The sequence below is a fragment of the Lynx rufus genome, unplaced genomic scaffold (genome assembly GCF_022079265.1).
Source record: "Lynx rufus isolate CCGP_SWC_20201006 ecotype Redwood Valley unplaced genomic scaffold, mLynRuf1.p SCAF_15, whole genome shotgun sequence".
Classification (NCBI taxonomy): Eukaryota; Metazoa; Chordata; class Mammalia; order Carnivora; family Felidae; genus Lynx; species Lynx rufus.
This window is the reverse complement of record NW_025814829.1, coordinates 30,355,580-30,378,465: the sequence shown is the minus strand read 5'-3', so window position 1 is coordinate 30,378,465 and position 22,886 is coordinate 30,355,580. Positions and strand designations below refer to the sequence as shown.

At 53.7% G+C, this 22,886-nt stretch overlaps 1 protein-coding gene across 4 annotated transcripts in view; it reads left to right on the top strand.

The window, feature by feature from the left end:
• LAMB3 (laminin subunit beta 3) overlaps positions 1 to 21,774 on the top strand; it is a 62,518-nt gene extending 40,744 nt beyond the window's left edge. For 3 of the 4 annotated variants that reach the window (XM_047076780.1, XM_047076782.1, XM_047076781.1), the window contains 18 exons: positions 1,766 to 1,957; positions 3,545 to 3,608; positions 4,012 to 4,199; positions 6,143 to 6,263; positions 7,023 to 7,211; positions 8,618 to 8,773; positions 9,138 to 9,334; positions 9,678 to 9,789; positions 10,647 to 11,025; positions 12,249 to 12,409; positions 12,517 to 12,737; positions 13,020 to 13,217; positions 13,576 to 13,720; positions 17,161 to 17,368; positions 17,809 to 17,950; positions 18,341 to 18,517; positions 19,250 to 19,403; positions 21,275 to 21,774. In XM_047076780.1, coding sequence (XP_046932736.1) covers positions 1,766 to 1,957; positions 3,545 to 3,608; positions 4,012 to 4,199; positions 6,143 to 6,263; positions 7,023 to 7,211; positions 8,618 to 8,773; positions 9,138 to 9,334; positions 9,678 to 9,789; positions 10,647 to 11,025; positions 12,249 to 12,409; positions 12,517 to 12,737; positions 13,020 to 13,217; positions 13,576 to 13,720; positions 17,161 to 17,368; positions 17,809 to 17,950; positions 18,341 to 18,517; positions 19,250 to 19,403; positions 21,275 to 21,411 — 3,141 coding nt within the window. In that variant the 3' untranslated portion in view covers positions 21,412 to 21,774. Of the gene's footprint in view, positions 1 to 1,765; positions 1,958 to 2,972; positions 3,435 to 3,544; positions 3,609 to 4,011; positions 4,200 to 6,142; positions 6,264 to 7,022; positions 7,212 to 8,617; positions 8,774 to 9,137; positions 9,335 to 9,677; positions 9,790 to 10,646; positions 11,026 to 12,248; positions 12,410 to 12,516; positions 12,738 to 13,019; positions 13,218 to 13,575; positions 13,721 to 17,160; positions 17,369 to 17,808; positions 17,951 to 18,340; positions 18,518 to 19,249; positions 19,404 to 21,274 lie in introns of those variants that run through there. The other variant, XM_047076783.1, reaches the window with a different exon arrangement.
• The last annotated feature ends 1,112 nt before the right edge of the window (positions 21,775 to 22,886 follow it).

Sequence of the window (22,886 nt, the reverse complement as noted above, 5' to 3'; positions counted from 1 at the left end):
GAAGATGTACAGATGGCCAGAAGGCAAATGAAAGGGTGCTCAACACCATTAATCATCAGAAAAATGCAAATCAAAACCACACTGATATATCACCTCACGCTTGTTAGAACAGCTAGTCTTAAAGGACAAGAAGCACATGTTGGCGAAGATGTGGAGAGAAAGGAACCCTTATGCACTGTTGGTGGGAATGTAAATTAGTGTAGCCACTAATGAAAATAATATGGAGGTTCCTCCAAAAACTACAGATAGAACTACCATATGATCCAGCAATTCCACCAGGGTCTATATGGGAAGGAAATGAAATCAACCTTCCGAGGAGATATCTGCACCCTTATGTTCACCACAGCATTATTCACAATAGGCGAGACATGGAAACAAGCCCAGTGTCCATCAGTAGACGAATGGACAGAGAAAATGTAATCTATAGCTATATATCTATACACAATGGGATATTCAGCTATAAAAAAGAAGGAAATCTTGCCTTTTGTGACAACATAGGTGGGCTTTGAGGGCATTCTGCTAAGTGAAATAAGTCAGACAAAGAAAGACAAACACCATGTGGTCTCCCTGATGTGTGGAATCCAAAAAAGCTGAATTCAAGCAAACAGAGTAGAATGGTGGTTGCCAGGGGTTCGGGGGTGGGGGAGATGGGGAGGTATTGGTCAAAGGGTGCAAACTTCCAGCTGCAAGATGAGTAAATTCTGGAAATCTAATATACAGCCTGGTAACTATACTTAACAACACTGTTATATACCTGAAAGTGGTTAAGAGTCTAAATCTTAACTTTTATCACAACACACACAAGATGGTAATTATGTGAGGGGCTGGATGTGTTAATTATTGCAGTAATCATTTTGCAATTTGTGCATGCGTCAAAAATCATCATGTTGGACACCTTAAACTTAAATATATTAGAGGTCAATAGGATCTCAATAAGCTGGAAAAAAATAGTGGGAAGCTATTCTAGGGTTTTTGGCAGAGGAGTGACACAGTCCATTTTATGTTTTAAAAAGGACATTCTGTCTGTAGGTGGAGGGCCTAACCGAGGTGAGAGTGAACAAGGAAATCAGGTGGCGCCTACTTGGGAGATCAGGGGGCTGTGCGCTGCCGCAGGAAACAGGGTCTGCTGTGGGTCTGTTTGGAGGAAACGGTCCAAGCTGGGAGCCGTCAGCACGAAGACCGCATTGAAAGCCACGAGAAGTGGGTGAAACCACCGAGGGTGGAAGGACACAACGTGTCATGCTGAGAGGCTTGCATTTCATCTCTAGCTAATGCACATCCACTGAGGGGCCTGGAGCAGGAGTGACATGGTCAAGTAGTCATCTAGAAAGACCTCTCCAGTGACGTGGGGAGAGAGGTTTGGGGGGCCCAGACAGCTGACTGTGGGAAGTACCGTGGGAGAATGTTCTGGCCTGGCCACCTGCATGGTGCGCTGAACTAGGATCATAATCATGCCTTCTGGAATGTAGATCACCGTTCTCCTGCTTTCCACGGTCCCCCTGGGGAAATCCCGATGGGCCTTTCCAGTGTTGGCCAGGGTGTCTGCCGTCGGACCTGGATGCCCTGAAGCCCACCCGCTCCCTCTCGCCCCGTTCTCCTTCCCTCACTGTGATTCTCAGGGACCACCAGTACATCTTTAGGAGGCTTTTTGGTGATGATGTCTCTGCAGTGGCCCCTTCTCTTCACTCAGGCCCCCACCCTGTCTGTGTCTCTGCAGTGGCCCCTTCTCTTCACTCAGGCCCCCACCCTGTCCGTGTCTCTGCAGGGGCCCTTGCCCGCCGGGATGCTGATTGAGCGGTCCGCAGACTTCGGCAACACCTGGCAGGTGTACCAGTACCTGGCTGCTGACTGCGCCTCCATCTTCCCCCGGGTCCGTCAGGGCCAGCCTCAGAGCTGGCAGGATGTTCGGTGCCAGTCCTTGCCCCAGAGGCCTAACGGGCATCTGGACGGGGGGAAGGTAGGTAGAGGGGACTCGGAAAAATAGGCACGGGTTGGTGGGGGAGGGGAGGTCCCTGACATCACATTTGCTCGCACGGTCACCCAGCCTCTGGAGAAGACGTCAGTGCACCTTGCTGTTTTTCCTGCTCCCTCCAATAATGACCTCTCTGGCCGCTTTCAGAATATCTGCTGTTTGTCCCCTTTGCTACTCAGGAGGAATATTTTAAAACCACATCTAGGGCCCTGCATAATCCAACCGTGCCCTCATCCCCTCTTCCATAGCCACCGCTCCCAGCTCGTTGGCACAGTCCCCACAGTAGAGAGGGTAAAATTGACTCTGCTTCCGTGCAAGGACTTTGAGATGGTTGTTAGATTCACGTGAGCAAAGTACACACATTTAATTTGATCTCTGGTTTCACCTTGGTAAAGTTTAACACCAGAATGAGCTTTCTCAGTTTAATCCCTCTGCCTCTCCCTTGGGGAAATTCAGGTAGAAGCTGGGGCTCTGTGTCACCAGAATTTAACCCTGAGCAGGAACGGAGAAACTGCTTCTAGAAACGGCTCAGAACTTTCTCCCCAACTCGACTCCTCTCACCTGGGGTCAGATTCTTGCATTTCTTTCGTGACTGCCTTTCCCCTCACCACCTAGCAGCTGCCGCTGGAGGGCTGCTGTGTTCTCTGTCCTTCCTTCTCTGGTTCAGGCTCCAGCAGCCTTCAGAGCTCTTCTCCTGGGCACCCAGTGCTCAGAGTGCTGCCCTCCCTGTGGGCGGTGCCTTGTTCCTTCCCCGGAGCAAGTCCTCCTGGGTTACAGCAGACCCCATCTGCTTGTTAACCACACTCCGGAGACTCCAGATCCAAACACAGGGCTTTTTCCTGATTCGTGGAAGGTTGATATGAAAACTCTGGAATATGCAGATGAATTCCCATACAATGAATGGGGTTTTTTGGTTTTTTTGTTTTTGTTTTGTCTTGTTTTGTTTTTTTAGACACACACACACACACGTGGATGAGCAGGGGAGGGGCAGAGGGTGAGAGAGAACCTTAAGAAGGCTCAACGATCAACGTGGAGCCCAATGCAGGGCTTGATCTCACAAACCTCAACATCATGACCTGAGGTGAAATCGAATCTGATGCTCAACCCAGGTGACCCTGAATGGTTTTTATTAAAGAGGAAAAGCATAGTTAAAATTGGGGTTGTCTAGAGTGTGGTTACCACATCCATGAATCCTTGGGCCCTGGACCTTCTCATTCATCCTAGGTGTTTGGAAAATTAATATTCCCTAAACCGTCATGTGCACATTGTATATCTCACCATTATTTTTGACCCAAGGAAATCAGGAAATTCTTGGGATATCTGTATTTTTAAATGGAGAGGTGTGGTTGTCTACACACACACACACACACACACACACACACACACATTTAGGGCCCAGTGACCATCTGGCTCCCTCAGTGCAGCTGGCAGCCCTCACATCGATGGTCTACTCAGGTTCAAGGTGAGAAGGGCCTCAGAGCAGTCTGATGGGGGTGGAGCATTGGTGGAAAGGGGCGTTGGGGGCACCCCATTTACCTCTGCCACAGGCCTTCCCTTTCTGTCTCTCTGTAGGTTCAACTTAACATCATGGATTTAGCATCTGGGATTCCAGCAACTCAAAGTCAAAAAATTCAAGGTCAGTGTGGTAACTTCTCCCCACTGTGGGTGGGAAACAAAACTTGGAACTTGGGACTTGCCATGGTTGGTTGGTTGGAACTTGGGACATAGAAATTGCCTGGTCTTTCCTATTTCTGTCAATATGGTTGGATTTAATACTCACCCTGCTTATTCCATCAGGCTCTGTGGTAGACTCAGGAGGCCTGGGTTGGAGTGCAGGGGTCTTTCCTGCTTGGGAGGGTTGAGGGCTGAGGAGGATGGCCCCTCATATAACCAACCTTATGGAGGCAGGGAAGACCAGATGGTGAGATCAGAATTTCTTTCCTTATCTGTCCTGCCCTAGGAGACTATTTGCCTCTCACTTCCTTTCTTCATTTTCCCTTCCCCAATCCCCTCCCTCCGTGTTGTTTTCCCCCTCTCAGAGCTGGGGGAAATCACAAACTTGAGAATCAACTTCACCAGGCTGGCCCCTGTGCCCCAGAGAGGCTACCACGCCCCCAGCGCCTACTATGCAGTGTCCCAGTTGCGTCTACAGGGGAGCTGCTTCTGTCATGGCCACGCTGACCGCTGTGCCCCTAAGCCTGGAGCCGGCCCCTCTACCGCTGTGCAGGTGACAGTCCTGGGTGGGAAGGGCTGAGGGGAGAGAGCAAGACCAAAGCAGACTGAGGACATTCTTGGGGCGCCTATAAAACAAGGAGGGCACTAAATTTAAAACTTGAGTATTTAACCTTTTAGCAACACTGAAAAAGAGTCTAATTATTATTTCAAAGATCAGAATTTTGTAGCACTTCTTTAAGCCTGCCTTATGGTTTGTAATGGTTTGTTTTTCAGTTACACATAAGCAAATCTGTGGGTCTTGCCTGGCGCTTAAGGTGATGCTGCTTAATCCTGGCTACACGTTTTAACTTCCTGGGGAGCTAAAAAAAAAAAAAAGAAAGAAAGAAAGAAAGAAAGAAAGAAAGAAAGAAAGAAAGAAAGTGCCCAGACCTCCATCCTCAGATACGCCAAGTTTATTATCGGTTTTTAAAGCTCCCAGGTGATTCTCAGCACTGCCAGGGTGGAGAGCCACTGGTTTGGGGACTCTAGAGTCCCATCTAGTGGCGAGATATAGGGAAGGTGAGAGAGAACAGAGTCTAACGTGGATGCTAAGAGTACCCCAGACCATCTGACTAATGAGTCAGATGGATGCATCAGGGATGGGAGAGGGAAGCTCCAACTTCACCAGCAACCCTGGGGGGTTTGCTGTGAAACCACACACGGGAAGCATCCGTAGAGTGACAACTTTGCGCTCAGAAGCAGAAGAAGCTGTCATTTCTATTCTTTGGAGCTTCAGCTCTTCTATTAACGTATGGGAGCTCATTTACCCTAGTGATGGAGGGGCACTAGGAAACCACGTAGAAGGGCCTAGAGGGAAATACAGGTGAAAAGAGCTCTGGCCAGCTGCATCCTTCCCACTTCTGGGCCAGCCTCTACCCAGGGCTGCAGAGTTGGCCAGAGGGGACACCAGCTCCAAGAATGTGTCATCTATTAGGACCTGGAGACAAATGAGCAGAACCCAGGCAGAACAGGATTGCTGATAGATGAGGAATACAATATGCTGTGGGATGTAGGGGCGGGATAGGGCACACCAGCCCCAGGGACTCTCAACTCTGGCTGCACAGTGGAATCACCACTTTAAAAAGTACCAATGCCTGGGCCTTGTCCTTGAGATCTGGATCGAGTTGGGCCTGGCCATGGTAGTTCTAAAAAAGCTTCCCACGTGATTCTGGAGTTGCACCCAGCGTTGAGATCCACGGAATTAGGGGAACCAGGGAGGCCTGGGGAGGAAGGTGCCATTCTAGCTGGCAGGATCTTACTGGTGTCCAGAGAAAGAAGGGAATTCCAAGCAGGAAGAAAAACATCAGTAAAGGCTAAGAGGTGGGGGAAAGCAGGGCTTGGACAGGACGCGGCTGGAGGTTCAGCTTGGCTGTGCTGTTCCGAGTGGGAAATAAAGATGAAGCAGACATGGTAGGAGTCTTTAATGCCAGGCTGAGGGTGTGGGGCTTAATTTGGAAGACAATGAGCACACAATAGCTATTCTATTTTTATATCTTAATAAGTCTGGTAACAATTCATCATAGCAGTCCCATTAGACAATCAGCCGCAGTCAAAGATTGCTGGAATATAAATCTGCAGAGGGTCCACAAGCTTCCAGAACCATAGTTTACCAGTAAGGGTGTCTGGGCACCTTCCAGGTGCTGCTTTGGACTGGGCATCACGGGGATGTTCAAGGGCAAAGAATGAGCTTTTTAAATACCTAGTTAGAATAGGAGGGCAGGTACATGCATCTGAGCATGTGCGCGCACACACACACACACACACACACACACACACACACACACCAGCACACAAGCAGGCAGCTGAGAGTGTCACTGGAGCCGAGTGAAGTCTGGAGGAGGTGGGGTCTGAGCTGGACCCTGAGTGGTGGTGGGGGGGTGGGTGGGTAGAGGGCAGGTCCATTTCTGGGATATCCCTCTGATGATTATTCCTGATGGCTGGTGGCCCCTTTTCCAGGTCCACGATATCTGTGTCTGTCAACACAACACCGCCGGCCCCAATTGTGAACGCTGTGCGCCCTTCTACAACAATCGGCCCTGGAGACCTGCAGATGACCAGGACCCCCATGAGTGCCAACGTATGGTCCAGAACTCACCTCCTCCCCTGTAGTGACTGGCTGGGGTGCTGGCCCCTCTGGGCCTCAATGATCTCACCTGGGACATAGGGAGAGTCTATTCTTTATTATTTAAGTTTAACCTTAATCGCACCCCTGCAACGTAAGCTCTCCTTGCTCTGTGCGGATGGAGAGAGTTTAGGTTGCACCTGCCCTCTTCCTCCCCAGACTTTTTCCTCAGCCAGGCCTGAAGGGACCAAGGCTGGTCCTTGCTTCTCATGCCACATGGCTTCATGGTAACTTCAGATCCTCTATCTTCTGTGTCCTCCACTGGTCTTGTCCTGTGTAGGACTTATCTGGTTCCCTGCTTCACAGGAGCCCCTGCAGTCAGGGCCTTTCTCTGCACAAGGGAGGGAAAGAAGGATCCCCAGCCCAGAGAGAGGCAGTGGCCCAGGAGGAGATCCGCGGTGGCAGTCGGGGTGGGGAGGTGGGGTTGGGGTGGACCATTCAAAGGTCTCTCTCTCTGGCCCAACGCAGACATTATTCTCAGGTGAGTGTCCACACTGGGAGTTAAGAGGCCTGAATTCTTACCCTGCTCTGCTTTCTTACTGGCCATATAACCTTAAATAAGTCACACGAGGCTCCTCGGGCCTCAGTTTCCCCATTTCCTGAACCTGAACATCTTGCAGAGTTGCAAGAGATGCTAGTGCATTAGCATGGCATATGCTTTGTGGATGGTGGTGGTGCTGGCCTACGGTCAGCCCTGGGAATGTCCTTTTGCAGCGTGCGACTGCAATGGGCACTCTGAGACCTGTCACTTCGACCCAGCTGTGTTCGCCGCCAGCCAGGGGGCGCACGGAGGTGTGTGTGACGACTGCCGGGACCACACCGAGGGCAAGAACTGTGAGCGGTGTCAGCTGCACTATTTCCGCAACCGGCGTCCTGGAGCTCCCATTCAAGAGACCTGTATCCGTGAGTAGGGGCTCTGGGGACCTAGCGTATCATCTGCCTATTACTCCCCATCCTCTCTAGGTACGACGGAGCACGTGTCCCTGGGGACACACAAGCCCTCAGGAAGCGTGAAGACTTCGTTGTTTGCCAGAACTTGTGGGGAGTTGTTTTAACTTAGCTGGGCACGTCTAAGCAAATCACTTTACCTCTCTGGACCATCAATCCATCAGTCAATCAATCATTATGTAGCCCTGATTTTTTTTAATTAAAAAAAATTGTTTAATGTTCATTTATTTTTGAGAGAGAGGGACAGAGCGTGAACAGGGGAGGGGCAGAGAGAGGGAGACACAGAATGTGAAGCAGCTCTAGGCTCCGAGCTGTCAGTACACAGCTCGATGCAGGGCTCGAACTCACAAACTGCGAGATCATGACCTGAGTGGAAGTCAGATGTTTAACCAACTGAGCCACCCAGGCGCCCCTATGTAGCCCTTATTTTGGACACAGGCGGGACAAAAGTAAATATAAGATATAGTTCCTGCTGTCGAGAAACACACACACTGTTTGGCAATGTAAATCATACCTGGAAAAGGCAGAATAAGTACTTCGTCCGTATACATGCTATTGCCTTTACCATGTTGTATTGCGGTTTGCTCCGTATTTTTCCATGTCCCCCAATATCGAGAACTCCTCCATGGCAAAGGTTGTGTCTCATATCCTTGGGCCCTCGTGCAATGACAGGCACATGGCTGGTGCTGAGGAAATGTTTGGTGAATGAGCGTATGCACCGAACTCCCAGCAGTGACTTAGCACGTTCACAGGGGCCAGTGAGTTTGTACACGAGAGAGAGCAAAATGGACTGAAGCAATCTGAATCAGGCGGGGTTAATCACCAGACTTTTTAGACGAAGGAAGAATCTGCATTCTGAAAGGCTTGCCGAGAGTTCTAGGTGTGGGAGTTGAAGAAAGCTAGTTCACTTCCTGTTGATATTATTTATGGAAAGAGTTGACTTCTGTTTCCTGCAGTTGCTTGCTGGGTGGCCTTGAGTAACCTCAGGGTTATCCTGAGGATTTCATAAGGCAACGTGCATGCGTGCACAGCTCAGCGCTTGGCATATAGTAGTCGTTCGGCAAACAACGACAACAAAAACTTCTACAGTACTTAACGTGCGCCAAGCGCTGTTCTACCCGCTTTTCATTTACTCAGTTGTTTCTCACAGGAAACCCATGAGCGTTGTATAATTATCCCCATTTTACAGATGGGGAAACTGAGGCACCGGGGGCTCAAGTAACTTGACTAAGGTTGTAAGGTTGTAAGCCAGTACGTGCTGGAATAAAGGTTTGAACCAGGCAGTCTGGCTTCTACAGTCTGCTCTGAACTTTCTGTTTTTCTTCTTTCTTCTTGCTGTGGTGGCTGCTTCTGTCTCTCAGCCTGCGAGTGTGATCCCGATGGGGCAGTGCCGGGCGTTCCCTGCGACCCAGTGACTGGGCAGTGCGTGTGCAAGGAGCATGTGCAGGGGGAGCGCTGTGACCTGTGCAAGCCGGGATTCACAGGACTCACCTATGCTAACCCACAGGGCTGCCACCGTGAGTAGGGGGACCCAGTCTGGGATATCACGGGGAAGATTGCACCGGCCACCAGAGAGAGTCCTGACGTGCCTCTCTGTGGTGTGTGCCGGATGCTGTGCCATGGGCCTCCAGCAGATGGCAGCACAGGCCCAGGTTAGAAGGTGGGACTGAGTCGGCCCCCCGGAGGGAGTTGGAGGGTGGGTGGCCAAGCTGCCAGGTGCCAGGGAGGAAAGTGCAGTGGCCTCATGAGTCAGGCAGGCAGGTTCTCTGGAAAGAACGACGCTGCCTGGTTCTTTTCCCGGGTTGGGTTCTCTCCCTGATGTGTGTCCCCTAGGGGTGCATTTTGGTTGTCTTGTGAGCTCAGTTCCCCTCCCTCCTGCAGGCTGTGACTGCAACATCCTGGGGTCTCGTCGGGACATGCCGTGTGATGAGGAGAGCGGGCACTGCCTATGTCTGCCCCACGTGGTGGGCCCCAAATGTGACCAGTGCGCTCCCTACCACTGGAAGCTGGCCAGCGGTCGGGGCTGTGAGCCGTGTGCCTGTGACCCTCACAACTCCCTCAGCCCCCAGTGCAACCAGGTACGAGGAGGAAAGGGGTCTTGCCCACCAGCCTCTGTCTCCCCCCAGCGCTGCCCTTCTGGTCTTTCCGAAATCAGACTGGTCTGGTTCTGTCCCCATCCTCTCTCCCTCTGTGACTCTGAGGCTTCTGCAATGCCAGATTCGTCACACCTTCTGTAGGGCCGTTCGGGGGCCTTGCCTTCAGAGCTTGTCTTTGAATGGGAGCCATTGTTTTGGGGGGCACACTCGCTCTGTAGGCAGTCCCGGGCTCTGTGTGCTGACCAGGGATCTGGCACACGGCCCCCGATTCCAGGGCAAGGCCAGGCCTGCGAGGGAGGTCCCCTCACAATGCTCTCCCTCACAGTTCACAGGGCAGTGCCCCTGTCGAGAAGGGTTCGGTGGCCTGACCTGCGAAGCTGCAGCCCTCCGCCAGTGTCCTGACCGGACCTATGGAGACACAGGCACAGGATGCCGTGGTGGGTGCTTCCTGAGAGGGGCGATGCTGAGGCAATGGGGGCGGGGGGGGGGCGCTTGGGCGGGCTCCTGGTGGAGGGCCGGTGGGTGGGTCTGTGGTAGGGGAGGACATCTCATACTGGACAGGTGGTGTGGGTCCTGGCAGCTCTGTGAGAGCACAGGTTCCCCACAACTGCTCCAGCCAGCCAGCCCACTTAGCCTCCTAACCCCAGGGCCGGCTGACGTCAGGCCACCCCCCTGTCTCCACGACAGGAGGGTTGCTTTGCCCCCTACTTCCCCGAGAAAGCATTTCCCAGAAGCCCTCTCCGGGGCAGGGGCAGGAAGGGGAGGGGTTCCCTCCTAGATGGAGAAAGTGAGTCTTGAGGGAAAGGTCTAAATTTCCCTAGAGTCAGTTTGACAAGTAGCCACAAGAGCATGGGACTTGGAGTGCCCAGACCCAACTCTGGTCTCAGCGTGGCCTCTGTCCTGCTGAGTGACTTGGTGTGGGTGGTTTTCGCCAAGGCCTCAGTTTCCTGAGGGCACATTGTACTTAACAGCTCTGTGCCTTTTTGCTTCATCTCTACAAATGGGAAAATAAGGGAGGTTAACTCTATCACAGAGTGGCTGCGAAGTTAAAGCAAGTTCATGTGTGAGTGGGTGAGTGTCTGACTTAGAGCTGTGCCTGGCGCACAGTAGGTGCTAAATTAAGGGCTTGCTTTCGTTGCTTGCATTGCCCTGATTTTGTTCTGGCCTTGGCGGTCTATTATTCTAAGCCACGTAGACAGGCCCTGAAGATAGGCCTCCGCTTCAGGCTCTCCCCACAAGGTGCCTTTATCTTCCTAACCCCCCGACCTTGACCATCATTTTTTCCCCGCCTTAGCCTGTGACTGTGACTTCCGGGGAACAGAGGGCCCAGGCTGTGACAAGGCCTCGGGCCGCTGCCTCTGCCGCCCTGGCTTGACCGGACCCCGCTGTGACCAATGCCAACGAGGTTACTGTGACCGCTATCCAGTGTGTGTGGCCTGCCACCCTTGCTTCCAGAGCTACGATGCTGACCTCCGGGGGCAGGCCTTGCGCCTCAGCGGCCTGCGCAATGCCACTGCCCGCCTGTGGCCAGGGCTGGGTCTGGAGGATCCTGGCCTGACTGCCCGGATCATGGGTGCAAAGAGCAAGATGGAGCAGATCCAAGCAATTCTCACCAGTGCCTCGGTCACCGAGCAGGAGGTGTCCCAGGTGGCCAATGCCATTTTCTCCATCAGGTAATTTCCCTTTCCCTGCCAAACACTTGGAGGAATTACATCACACGGGTTCACATAAGTGGCACACACTGGTCCTTCTTTCCACTGTACAGCCCTTTACAGTTTACAGAGCATTTTCACATATGCTCTTTTTTTGAACTATTGCAACACTCCTATGAGGTTGGGGTGGTGGGTGTTATTACTTGCATTTTGCAGATGGGGGAACAGGCACAGATAGGGGATGTGACAGAGTCACGTGGCCACTGAGGGGCAGAGCTGGGACTCAGAGTGCAGGCAAGAGCCCCAGGGCTCTTTCAAGTGCCCGGTGCTGCCTGTGGGAGAGAGTCAGCTCTGGATTAGTCACCCTGGTGCAGGGCATTGGAGAGGCAGGGGCTCTAAAAATAACTTGTGTTTGCCTTTGGAATGGGAGCGGTCCCACCCACACCTCCTTCCTACCAGCAGGGGTGTCTTCTTGTAAGGTTCGGTTCTGGAAGTTTCTATAATTAGTTTGCATTCCCCAAGCACTAGTTGACTTTCTCGGTGCCCAGAGCCATCCAGGTGTGTGATTGACCTAAGTCTCAAAATTCAGTAGTGAGCCCATAGGTATTTGGTAGACTGGAAATGCAGGTGTGGAAGGGTGTCCTGTGGAAAGATGTTCTATGCCAGAGCAAAGCCCGTAGGTGAAGGATGCAAAGCTTGCCGGGGGGGGGGGGGGGGGGAGTTTGTGGTTGGTAGACCAGCCAAGAAGATGGGGAGAGAGGAATCTCTGAAAACTCAATGGTTGTGCGCCAGGGCTGATGGATCCTGACCCCCTTTGGGTGGAGATGACCAGTGGGTCGCGGCTATGGGTGCTCATGGGAGGCATGGGCTGCAGAGAAGAGACTTGGGAGCCCAGCAAGCAGGCAATACAGGTGGTACAGGCGGTGGCTGAAGCCAGCCTACAGCGAGCTGAGGAGAAACGGGTTAGGGTGATGCTCCTCGTGGAAGCCTGCTACGGAGGTGGCGCAGGCTCAGGAAGGTTGAAGCACACAGGTCAGGGAAGGAGAGGTTCCTGCGATCTGCCTGCCGAGGGACAGGGGTGGGGGGCAGGTTGTGCTGGCTCTCCAGCAGATCCCTCCTCAGCCTGCAGGGTCTGCATTCTGTTGCCTTTTTCCTGACTCACAGAGGTTTCTCCGAGGGGCTGCCGGGTTCTGGGGAGGCAGCCTCCTTCCCATATCTTAGCCAAAGCTCTTCTCCCGTCTCAGGCGGACTCTCCAGGGCCTGCAGCCTGATCTGGCCCTAGAGGAGGAGACCTTGTCCCTCCCGGGAGACCTGGAGAATCTGGACAGAAGCTTCAATCGCCTGCTCATTATATATCAGAGCAAGAAGGAACAGTTTGAAAGGATAAGCAGTACGGATCCTTTAGGTATGCGCGGCCACGCCACACCGCGCCTGGGCTCCGCTCTTGCTTGCCCTCCGTCTCCCAGCCTCCAGGGCCAGCGGCGGCTCAGTTCTCCCCTCGTCTTCCCACAGGGGCCTTCCGGGTGCTGACTGCAGCCTACCAGCGGTCCTCCCAGGCTGCTCAGCAGGTCTCCGACAGCTTCCACCTGCTCCTCCAGCTCAGGGACAGCCGGAGAGAGGCAGAGAGGCTGGAGGGGCAGGTGGGAGGAGGAACGGGAGCCGGAGGTCCCCAGCTCGCAGCTCTGAGCCTGGGGATGGCTTCCTTGCCTGATCTGATGCCCACCATCAACAAGGTGACTCACGGCATGGAGCCCCACTTCTTGGATCTCCTTGCTCCAGTCTGTCGCACGCCAACTGCTGCCATACTTTTCCTACGAGGGCACTGTGACCCTACCCTACTCCCCCACCCATCCCAATCTTTGGCCCCTCACGGTGTGCTCAGTGGTTGCCAAGGAAACAAGTTTCTGGTGCCTGGTTGCCATGGAGACATCTGGCGGTTTGTTTCTTGGGTGTGGGACAGGGGTGGTTGTTGAAGAGCCTTGGGTACCCTCTTTGACGTCTCCTTCTCTCCACAGCTCTGTGGGGGCTCCAGGCAGACGGCCTGTACCCCAGGAGCATGCCCCGGAGAGCTGTGTCCCCGAGACAACGGCACGGCATGTGGCTCTCACTGCAGAGGCATCCTCCCCAAAGCGGGTGGGGCCTTCCGGACTGCGGGCCAGGTGGCCAGGCAGCTGCAGGGTTTCAACACCCAGCTCCAGCAGACCAGGCAGATGGTGGGTGCAGCCAAGGTGGGGTGGGCACATGTAGAGAAAGGCTAAGGGGATGGGATCCCCGGGGCAGGTCAGTTTTTATTTCCCAGCCAGGAGACAAAAGCCCAGGGATGCTAGGTGACTTGTCTGAGGCCCCACAGCAAGAGAGAGGTAGAGTTTGGGGCCAATGTTCTGAGGGTTTTGTTTTGTTGTGTTGTGTTTTCTACCTGACTCTACGTCATTTTTTCCAGAGCCAAACCATGTCAGCAACAAATGTTTCCCTGGTAGATCTAGGGTAGCGGGTGTCCACAGAATCCCTGAGCGCTGCTGCGAGGCTCTCCTGGGGCCTTGATCGCTGCTGACCCATAGCTTGTGTTGGTAGATCAGGGCAGCAGAGGAGGCCGCCTCGAAGGTGCAGTCGGACGCTCAGCGCCTGGAGACCCAGGTGAGCGCCAGCCGCTCCCAGATGGAGGAAGATGTCAGACGCACACGACGCCTCATCCAGCAGGTCCGAGACTTCCTGTCAGGTGAGCCTGGCCCTTTCCCTCCTTCGGCCTGAGAGGGCCCTAGACTCTCCATTCCCTGTCCCTGACACAGCAGCTGGCTGCCTCCTTCCCTGGCCTCCAGGCCACCTGGGCCAGGTGCCCACCACTCGCCTGGATGGCTGCCACAGCCCTTCACTTATTCTCCCTCCCCCACCCCTGCTCCCTTACAGTTCACTCTCAACAGAACAACTTAAAACATCTTTGAAAAAATGCTTCAAATCCCTCACTGGCTTCCCCTCATTCTTGGAGTTACTGTGGCCTCTGCTCACCTCCCGGGTGTGGCCGTGTCTTCACTGCTTTGCTCACTGCCCATCCTCGAACAGGCTGGCTCTTATCCACCTCAGAGACTTATACTTGCTCTTTCTCTGCCTGGAATGCTCTTTCCAAGGCTGCTGATTCTATTCCTTATGGTCTCAATTTAAATATCATCTCCCTAGAGGCGCTTTCCTGACCACCCCATCTGGTACCCACTCCCAATCCCCCCAACCCCCACCACCGCTCCCAGCGTCTGACCTTCATTGCTTTGCTCTGAGCCTGTGGTTGTTGAATTCATTCGTCTCGGGGTGCACTGTCTGTCTGTCCACTAGACTCTAAACTGCAGGAGGGCAGGGACGGCTGCCCGTCTTATTCACTGTGTCACTGGCGCCCCGCATGAGGCCAGACACAGAAAAGCACCCGGTGTCGGTTGAATGAATAAATGAACCAGATCCCCTCTGTTGGTGCCCCGGGAGTGGAAAGATTCCTGGATAGCACTCAGGAAACCTGTGACTTTGAGCAGGTTGCTTTTCTCTTTGCCTCACCTTTCACTTCTGCGAGCTGGGATGGTAGTATTTCACGTTGATTCTGGGGATCTAGTAACTGATGTAAAGTGTGCTTTGAAAAATTAAAGTTGCCTCAGGAATATGAGTTGATATTATTAGAGTTCTGTTCCCTGCCAGGGAATTTGCTTGGCTGGGAGCCCAGTTAATATGAGCTGAGGGCTTGGTGTTACAACAGGCCTCTTCGTGCTACTCTTGCAATGCCTTTGCTCCAAACAGGCAGGTTGGAGAGAGGCAGGGAGGATCTGTTGGGAGCCATGGCTTGCCTGAGGCCAGGCTGGAGTCAGACTCCCAGGGAACCCCAGAATGGGAGAGAGTGGTTGTAGGAAAATGGTGCTCAAGAAACATGGACAGGGGTGCCTGGGTGGCTCAGGGGGTAACTAGCCTCCGACTTCAGCTCAGGTCGTGATCTCATGGTTCATGAGTTTGAGCCCCTGGCTCTCTGCTCTCAGCACAGAACCTGCTTCAGATCCTCTGTCTCCCTCTCTTTCTGCCCCTCCCCTGCTCACACTCTCTTTCTCTCTCTCAAAAATAAGTAAACGTTAAAAAAAAAAAAGAAACCTGGACAAAGGGGCAGGCCAAAATTTGGGGTTCAGACTGATAGATAAGATCTTCCCCCAAGCCAAGCCCAGTGAAGGCTGAATGGTGTCAGCCCTGGCTAGGGGGTAGGAGGTGAGTAGGAAGTCTCTCTTTGGGGTGCAGCCTGGGCTCACATGAACAAGCAGGGAGTCACTGAGCTGAGGGGACCCTTTTGTTTTCTATGTTATACGTGTGCCTCAGGTCAAGTCCTTTGACAGGATCAGGGGCAAGGAGAAGGCGCAGGGTGTGGGAAAGCCTGCACCTGTGAAGGGCCCAGGACAGTTCTCACAGTGCCCATGGGAATGGGTTTTGGCCTCTAGAGCACTGGGTAGGAGGTGCAGGTACCAGTGGCTGTTGTGCACAGGGTTGGCGTGTGGGGTGTGTGGAAGGCCCCTGGAGGAAGGAGGACCCGTGGTCTTTCCCAGGTTTTCAAATGGAATTAACAAAAATAGCTCCGGCTTACTGAGTTCTTACTAAGTGCCTGGCACTGGTCTAAGTGCCTCATAGGTACTACGTTATTTAATCGTGACTGCCTACCACTTTGTAGCAGGGGACTCCAGGCACAGGGAGGTTAAGTAACCTGCCTAAGAGCATCCAGCTTGGAGGGAATGTGGGTGGGATTCTTCTCATTCTGTTGTCCACACTGTAGATTGCTGTACTGTTAAACACACACACACACACACACGCACACACAGTTTTGTTAATATTTTTCTTCCTGGATTGCTCCCCTGTCCCACCTCTCTTGACCTGGCTCATTCCTACTCCCCCTATAAGAATCCTTTAGATGGCCCATTCTCCAGGAGCCCCCCTGACCACCCCCTCACTGGACCCATCAGATGGGGTTAGGGGCTCCTCCAGTGGCTGTCTGAGCTCCCTGTGCTCAACTTCATCACTCAGGCTGGCCTTCCTTGTTATGTGTTTGTCTGTCCCACTAGGCTTTGAGCTCTGTAAGGATAGGGACTGAGTCTGATTTGATCTGCAGTCTCAGTCGCCCACATTCTGGCCCCAAGCCCCAGGACAAAGCATCTGGGTGGGCAGGTGCCCCCTCTCCTACCACGTCTGTACCTGGAATGTGTACAAGTGAAAGGGAGACATAGGGAGGAGATAGTACTTCTACGTCTGACCTTATTCTCTGACTCAGAGTTGGTTGTAAGACCCTTGCTGATTGAGTGTTTCATTTCGTCCCTTCGGGTTGAGGATCCTTATTTCCATTTCACAGATCTGGAAACTGAGCTTAGAGAAGCCATTTGACTTGTCCCAGTTTGCTTGAATAGTAAAGGAGAGGCCTGGGTCTGGAGGGCCTTTAGTCATTCATTCACGCTGCAAACACCAAGTGCCTCCAGGGGCCAGGCACCACGGCAGGGGCCAGGGATACGGATGACGCCCAGGCACCGCCATCGTGGAGCTTCTAGTGGGGTAACAGACAGAAAACCAGAGACATGAGTTAAGGGTTCGGCATGTGGGAGGCAATAGATGCTAGGGAGAAAGATAAAGCAGAGAAGGAGGATAAGGGGCATTGGCACAGGTGAAGGTTGCAACTCTAGATCGGATGGCCAGGGGCGGCCTCCCCGGGAAGGTGACATTTGAGCAAAGACCTGGCAATCTTTCTCTGCCTTTGCAAAAATGAGCACTCTGGCCTGAGGAGGGGCGCGTGGAAGGGGTCTCACTGCCAAGGAAGCAGTCAGTTCCAGTTGCTGGCCGCTCTCCCCAGTCTAGGGCTGATTATGTTTGTGCTCCAGGCATTGTGCAGTACCAGCTGGCTGGCACCACCTCCTTCTCTCCAGCCTGCAGCTTCCTGTGGCACCAGACACGGAGTTGCCACAGCTGTGTCCACAATCATCCTCCTGCAGCGTTCCCGGAAACCGAGAATGGGCACCTGAGTGCGCCTGAGAGGGCGCAGCAGCTCCGCGGGCGGCCGGGGCCGAGATGTCACCGTGGCGCTTCCCATGGCGCTGCTCGGCCTGGAGAAGCCTCTCATTTTCGGGGGCTAGACTCCCCCGGTCTGATGGACGGCTTGTCTTCCAGACCCTGACACTGATGCAGCCACCATCCAGGAGGTCAGCGAGGCCGTGCTGGCCCTGTGGCTGCCCACAGACTCGGCCACCGTCCTGCGGAAGATGAACGAGATCCAGGCCATCGCAGCCAGGCTACCCAATGTGGACCTGGTGCTGTCACAGACCAAGAAGGACATTGCTCGGGCTCGCAGGCTCCAGGCTGAGGCTGAGCAGGCCAGGTATGGCCTCGGGCCCCGCGCTTCTCCCTGCCCAGGGTTGGCCTGCTGCTTTGCTCCCCAACTCCTTTGGTTGTGGGAAGAGGGATAGAATCTGTACACGTCAGAGGGGTGCAGAGGGCTGGGGGACAGGAAGGGTGCTTGCCGTGGTGGGGGGGGATGGTGAGGTGATAAACAGCATCCACGGGAAACTTTACTCGCGTGACCCTGTCTTCCACATTGGAAACTGTGCCCGAAGGGTATCTCAGACATAACACCCACATTGATACCACGTCTGCTTGGCGGGGCCTTGGGATGGAAAAGCTACTGAATTAATCTTCCCTGATTAGTCTGGGCCGGGAAGGATGTTCTCTTGAACTGCTGTACGAGTTGAGCCACACATCTATTCATTCACTGTTGCTCACTCCTTCTCTCTCCGCTCTCCTCCACTCCTCGGTCCCCAGGAGCCGAGCCCACGTGGTGGAGGGCCAGGTGGAGGATGTGGTGGGGAACCTGCGTCAGGGCACAGTGGCACTGCAGGAGGCTCAGGACACCATGCAAGGCACCAGCCGCTCCCTTCGGCTTATCCAGGAAAGGGTTGCTGAGGTGACGTGGTGTGGCTTTCTCCCCCCGTGTTTGAGAATGAAGACACAGATTCAGGCACAAGGGCTAGAAAGTGCCGGAAAGTGACTTGGATGGGGACCTAGAGAGGGAGGACTATGAGCTCTGGGCCCAGCTTTGAGCCCTTGGTTTTCTGGTCCTGTGGCTGGGTGCAGATGGCCAGGGGTGGGCTCTGGGCTGCAGTGGGGGCGGGGGGCAGCTGAGCTGGAGAGGGAGGGGCCCTGGATGTCAGGGGGCAGATAGAGGATCGGCAGGGGGACAACAGCGGTATCCTGGTTGGAGAGAGTTTTCGCCGCCTGATGAGTCGGGCAGCGGGAGGACGAGGCCCCCGCTTGTGAGACCCACCACAACCCAGGCGTCCCTTTCCCCACAAAGGTTCAGCAGGTGCTGGGGCCAGCGGAAAGACTGGTGGCCGGCATGACGGAGCAGCTGGGTGACTTCCGAGCACGGATGGAGGCGCTCCGCCTGCAGGCTAGGCAGCAGCGGGCACAGGCAGCTCAGGCCCAGCAGCTCGCGGAAGGCGCTGAACAGCAGGCGCTGAGCGCCCAGGAGGTACGAGCAGACAGACTTCATCCTAGGCAGCACAGCCAGGGTGAGGGTCCTGAGCAGGAGAGGACTCTGTACGCTTTGTGAGACCCTGGGTTCGAAGGCAATTCCCACATGTTATTCTAGAATCGTCAGAAAGGGCTTCAGGACTCTACCTCGGGCCACCTCTGGGGAGCTGGTCAGGGGTGTTGTGAATGATCTCCCCAGTCCCTCCCCATTTACAGATGGACAGGTAACTTTGTCCGGGCCCAAAGCTCACCTACAAAGCAGGTCTGTTGATACCAGTCCAGAACTTGTCCCCTTTGTGGCTACCCAGCCCAGAGAGGCAGTCTTGACTTAGCCTAACCTGGGTCCCACCATTGTTGGAATTATGTCAGAGAGGTGATCAAAGAGCCTCTGGTCTGGGTCTCCAGCGTACCAGGAACTTCGGCTCTCATGGTCCCAGTATAGTGGCAGGCAGCCAAATATGCTGCTACATGACAAGTAAGTGCCCAGCACCGTGCAGGAAGTTAGGCAGGAAATGACAGGAGCTCAGGTGGAGGGAGGGAAATACAGAAGGAATTTAAGGTATAGTTTGTGGCCTAGGGATTTTCCTGGGCAAAAGCAACCCTCTGGGGAGTGTCAGGAGGCACCTTGTGCCCGTGTGTTAATCCGGATGGTATCGAGAGCTTTAGCCAAAGGTCTTTAGAACTTTGGGTGGCGGTGATGGTGACACTGAGATTGTTCCATGTTTTTCAGGGATTTGAGAGAATAAAGCAAAAATATGCTGAATTGAAGGACCAGTTGGGTCGTAGCCCCATGCTGGGGGAGCAGGGAAGCCGGATCCTGAGCGTCAAGACAGAGGCAGAGGAGTTATTTGGGGAGACCATGGAGATGATGGACAGGATGAAAGGTGAGGGTTCCATCCCGGGGCTCGGACTCCTGGGCATCCCAGGAGGCTGGTCCCAACCCCAGGTCTCTGAGGCCCACCCTTGTCAGAGCGAGCAGTGCTAAGGGGGCGAGACCAGAAGGGAGTCCTGAGCACCTAAGAATATGAGGCACAGTGATGGGGCTGCGGGGAATGCAGAGATGCTCACAAGACCTGTCCTGCCCTCCAGATGTGCGTCATGCGTCTACCAACCGGAAAAGGCCAGGTGGTAGCAATGGAACAAGCATTTACTTGTCTGTAGGAATTTGCTTTTTTAAAATTTTTTTTTAACATTTATACATTTTTGAGAGACAGAGACAGAGCATGAGTGGGGGAAGGGCGGAGAGAGAGGGAGACACAGAATCCGAAACAGGCTCTGGCTCTGAGCTGTCCACGCAGAGCCCGACGCGGGACTCAAACCCACAAACGTTTATTTATTTATTTATTTTTTGAAAATTTTTTTAACATTTATTTATTTTTGAGACAGAGAGAGACAGAGCATGAATGGGGGAGGGTCAGAGAGAGAGAGGGAGACACAGAATCTGAAACAGGCTCCAGGCTCTGAGCGGTCAGCACAGAGCCCGATGCAGGGCTTGAACTCACGGACTGGACCGTGAGATCATGACCTGAGCTGAGGTCGGACGCTCAACCGACTGAGCCACCCAGGCGCTCCAACCCACAAACCTTTAGATTATGAACTGAGCCTAAGTCGGATGCTTAACCTACTGAGCCACCCGGGCACCTCAGGAATTTACTTTTAATTGCAGGATTTGGGGGAAGATCATGCATAGGGGCCTCCTGGGGGAGGGGACCAGGGAACATAATAGCAGCTGCTAAAATTTCAATACTTGATCAACCCAAAGGTCCATATGGGTGCCCACTGACCGACTGGCATCCCAGTAATGCCCCTGTTACACTCTGCTGGTGGGATCTCACCCGGCGGGTGGTGTTCAGTGGTGGCTACAATATCCTCAGAAAGGATGTTGACAAAGCCTGCACGTATCAGAGGGAGGGTAAGCAGGGCTGGGAGTTAGAGAAGCGTCCATAATTGTATCGGATGAAAAACGGGTGAAGGAGCTAGGGAGATTTGATCTGAGAAGACGTGGCCTCAGACATTTGAACGACTTCCATGTGGGAGACAGAGCAAATATATTCCTACACCCCTAGGAGACAGACCTGGGACAACCGGCTGGGGGCCAGAAGTGGTCAGACTCTGGCTTCATGAGAAGGCTTTTTTAACAGCTAGAGCTGCCTGAAGTTGGAACCCTGTGAGGCAGTGCACCCCCTCCTTATTCCTGGAAAAGTTCAGGCTGATGCTGGGTGCCAGCTCTCAGGAGTGTGGTAGAGGGGCCTCTTTCCCAGGGTGACAGTGACAGGAGGGACAGGCTGTCCTCCACATCCTCCGCAGGATCTGGTGGCGGCGTGCGGAACAGACCTGGCGGGGAGGACTAGATTTATCTGGGGAGGTATTTGGGGGAGGGAAAGCGCGGAGGAATTCTGGTCCCCCAGCCAGCGCTTTTGCCATGGTGCCCACTTGAGGACCATTAGTGGGATGGCAGTGTCTGAGTCCAATAGTGGTAGGTTGGTAATCTCGGTGCCAGTGGCCTCCCTCATGAGTCTGGGACAACTGCTCTGCCTAGAGCAGAGGGGGAGACTAGGGGATTTCTGGGTCTGGTTTCTCTAGAGTGGGGTATGGGTGGAGAGCCATGAGGCTGGAGAGAACTTGCCTTAGTGACCAGGCTCCCCCACAGGTGATTTCACCTGTGGCTGCTGCCAAGCGGGTGGGAAGAGAAGGGGTTTGGAGTCTTTGGGTATCTCACCAGCGCCTCCTCCCCTTGCTGTTCCATCTGCCTCAGACATGGAGTTGGAGCTGCTTCGGGGGAGCCAGGCCATCGAGCTTCGCTCGGCAGACCTGACGGGGCTGGAGAAGCACGTGGAACAGATCCGCGACCACATCAATGGGCGTGTGCTCTACTATGCCACCTGTAAGTGACGTGCCGGCTTCCAGCCCCTGGCCCTGCCCGTCTGCCCGCTTTACTTTTGGAGGACAGACTGGGTTGGAATGCTTTCCAGCTCCAGGAGACTTATACAGCCGAAAGCACAGCGTGGTCCACCCCTGGTGTGCAGCTGTTAAGATTGTTCTGGGCTGCAGCTGAGCCCGAGATGATGGGAAATTACATTTGAGAGACAGAGAGGGTGGAGGCGGGCCGTGCCTTTGTGACTGGGAGCTCTCAAGTGCAGGGAGCTTGACCGGGCAGCGTGCATGCCCTTCATCCTCCACTGAGGCTGAGTCCTGGACGAACCCAAAATCTTAACAAAAAGTGATGTACAAACTAAAAGCCCAATAAAAATCTTTGGAAAGAAGTCTGGAGGTTGAAAGAGTTTCAGAAAATGGCCTCCCCATTAAGTAAATCTCCGTCACTTGTGTCTGTCCCGCACTTGGGGTTCCTGGGTGCTCCCCTGCTCAAGCCCAAGGCCTGGTGGTATAGGAAGCATAGGCTGCCCCACTTTGCTCAGTACAGCTTGCTCATCACCCAAACTTAGGCTGACTGGACCCCTTTGCCCCAGGACCCAATGGATCCCTTCCTTGAGAGACCAGACCAAGTATTTTCATCTTTGAGCAGCGATCCAGTTTCTCATTTACAGATGAGGAAATAGAAATCCAGAGAAGGGAAGTATTGTGTCCAAATTCACCCAGCTCCAGAGGCAGAACCTGTGTCTCTTGGGATCTCAAAGAGAAGTTGCAAATGGATGACGGGTAACTGTGTGTGTGTGGAACATATGGAAAAGGCGTGATGTGAGTGTGCTAACCACAGCCTGTGCAATGTGCTAGGCGTTTTACCTACATTAACTTTTTGACTATTATCAATCACGTTAATTACTTATTGAGCACTGCGCAAGAGACATCATGTGCATTATCTCGTGATATAGGTGCTGTTCCCATTTGACAAGTGAGGAAACGAAGGCACAGGCTGTGTAACCCCCCCAAGGTCACAGATGAGGCAGAGGGCAGGGCAGAGCTGGGCTTTAAACTCATGATCGTCTACCACAGTCATTAGGAGAATGGATGCTGGAGCCTGACGGCTCGGGCTCGCACAGACCCTACACCGGGGGTCGTTCTGAGGAGTCAATGAGTCAGTGTGCGAAACTCCTGTCATTAAGTACCTGGCATACCTTATGCTCCCAGTCTGCATCAGCCACCCCCCTGCCAGACCCCAGGCTCTCCACCCGGCACGGGCTCAGAAGTCCCAGAGCCACTGCTGACTTTGAGAAGAACCACATGAAGCCTCGTAGAGAAAAATATGTCCGTTTTATTGAGCACAACACCGAGCATGAAGCTGGAGGGGACGGGGTACAAGAAAACTAGGGAGCGACAAGAATAAGGTCCCCGATTTCCAGGGAGAGAAAGAAGAGCAGAAGCAGGATGAGAATTAACCATCTGAAATGAAAACCGTCAACTTCCAATTT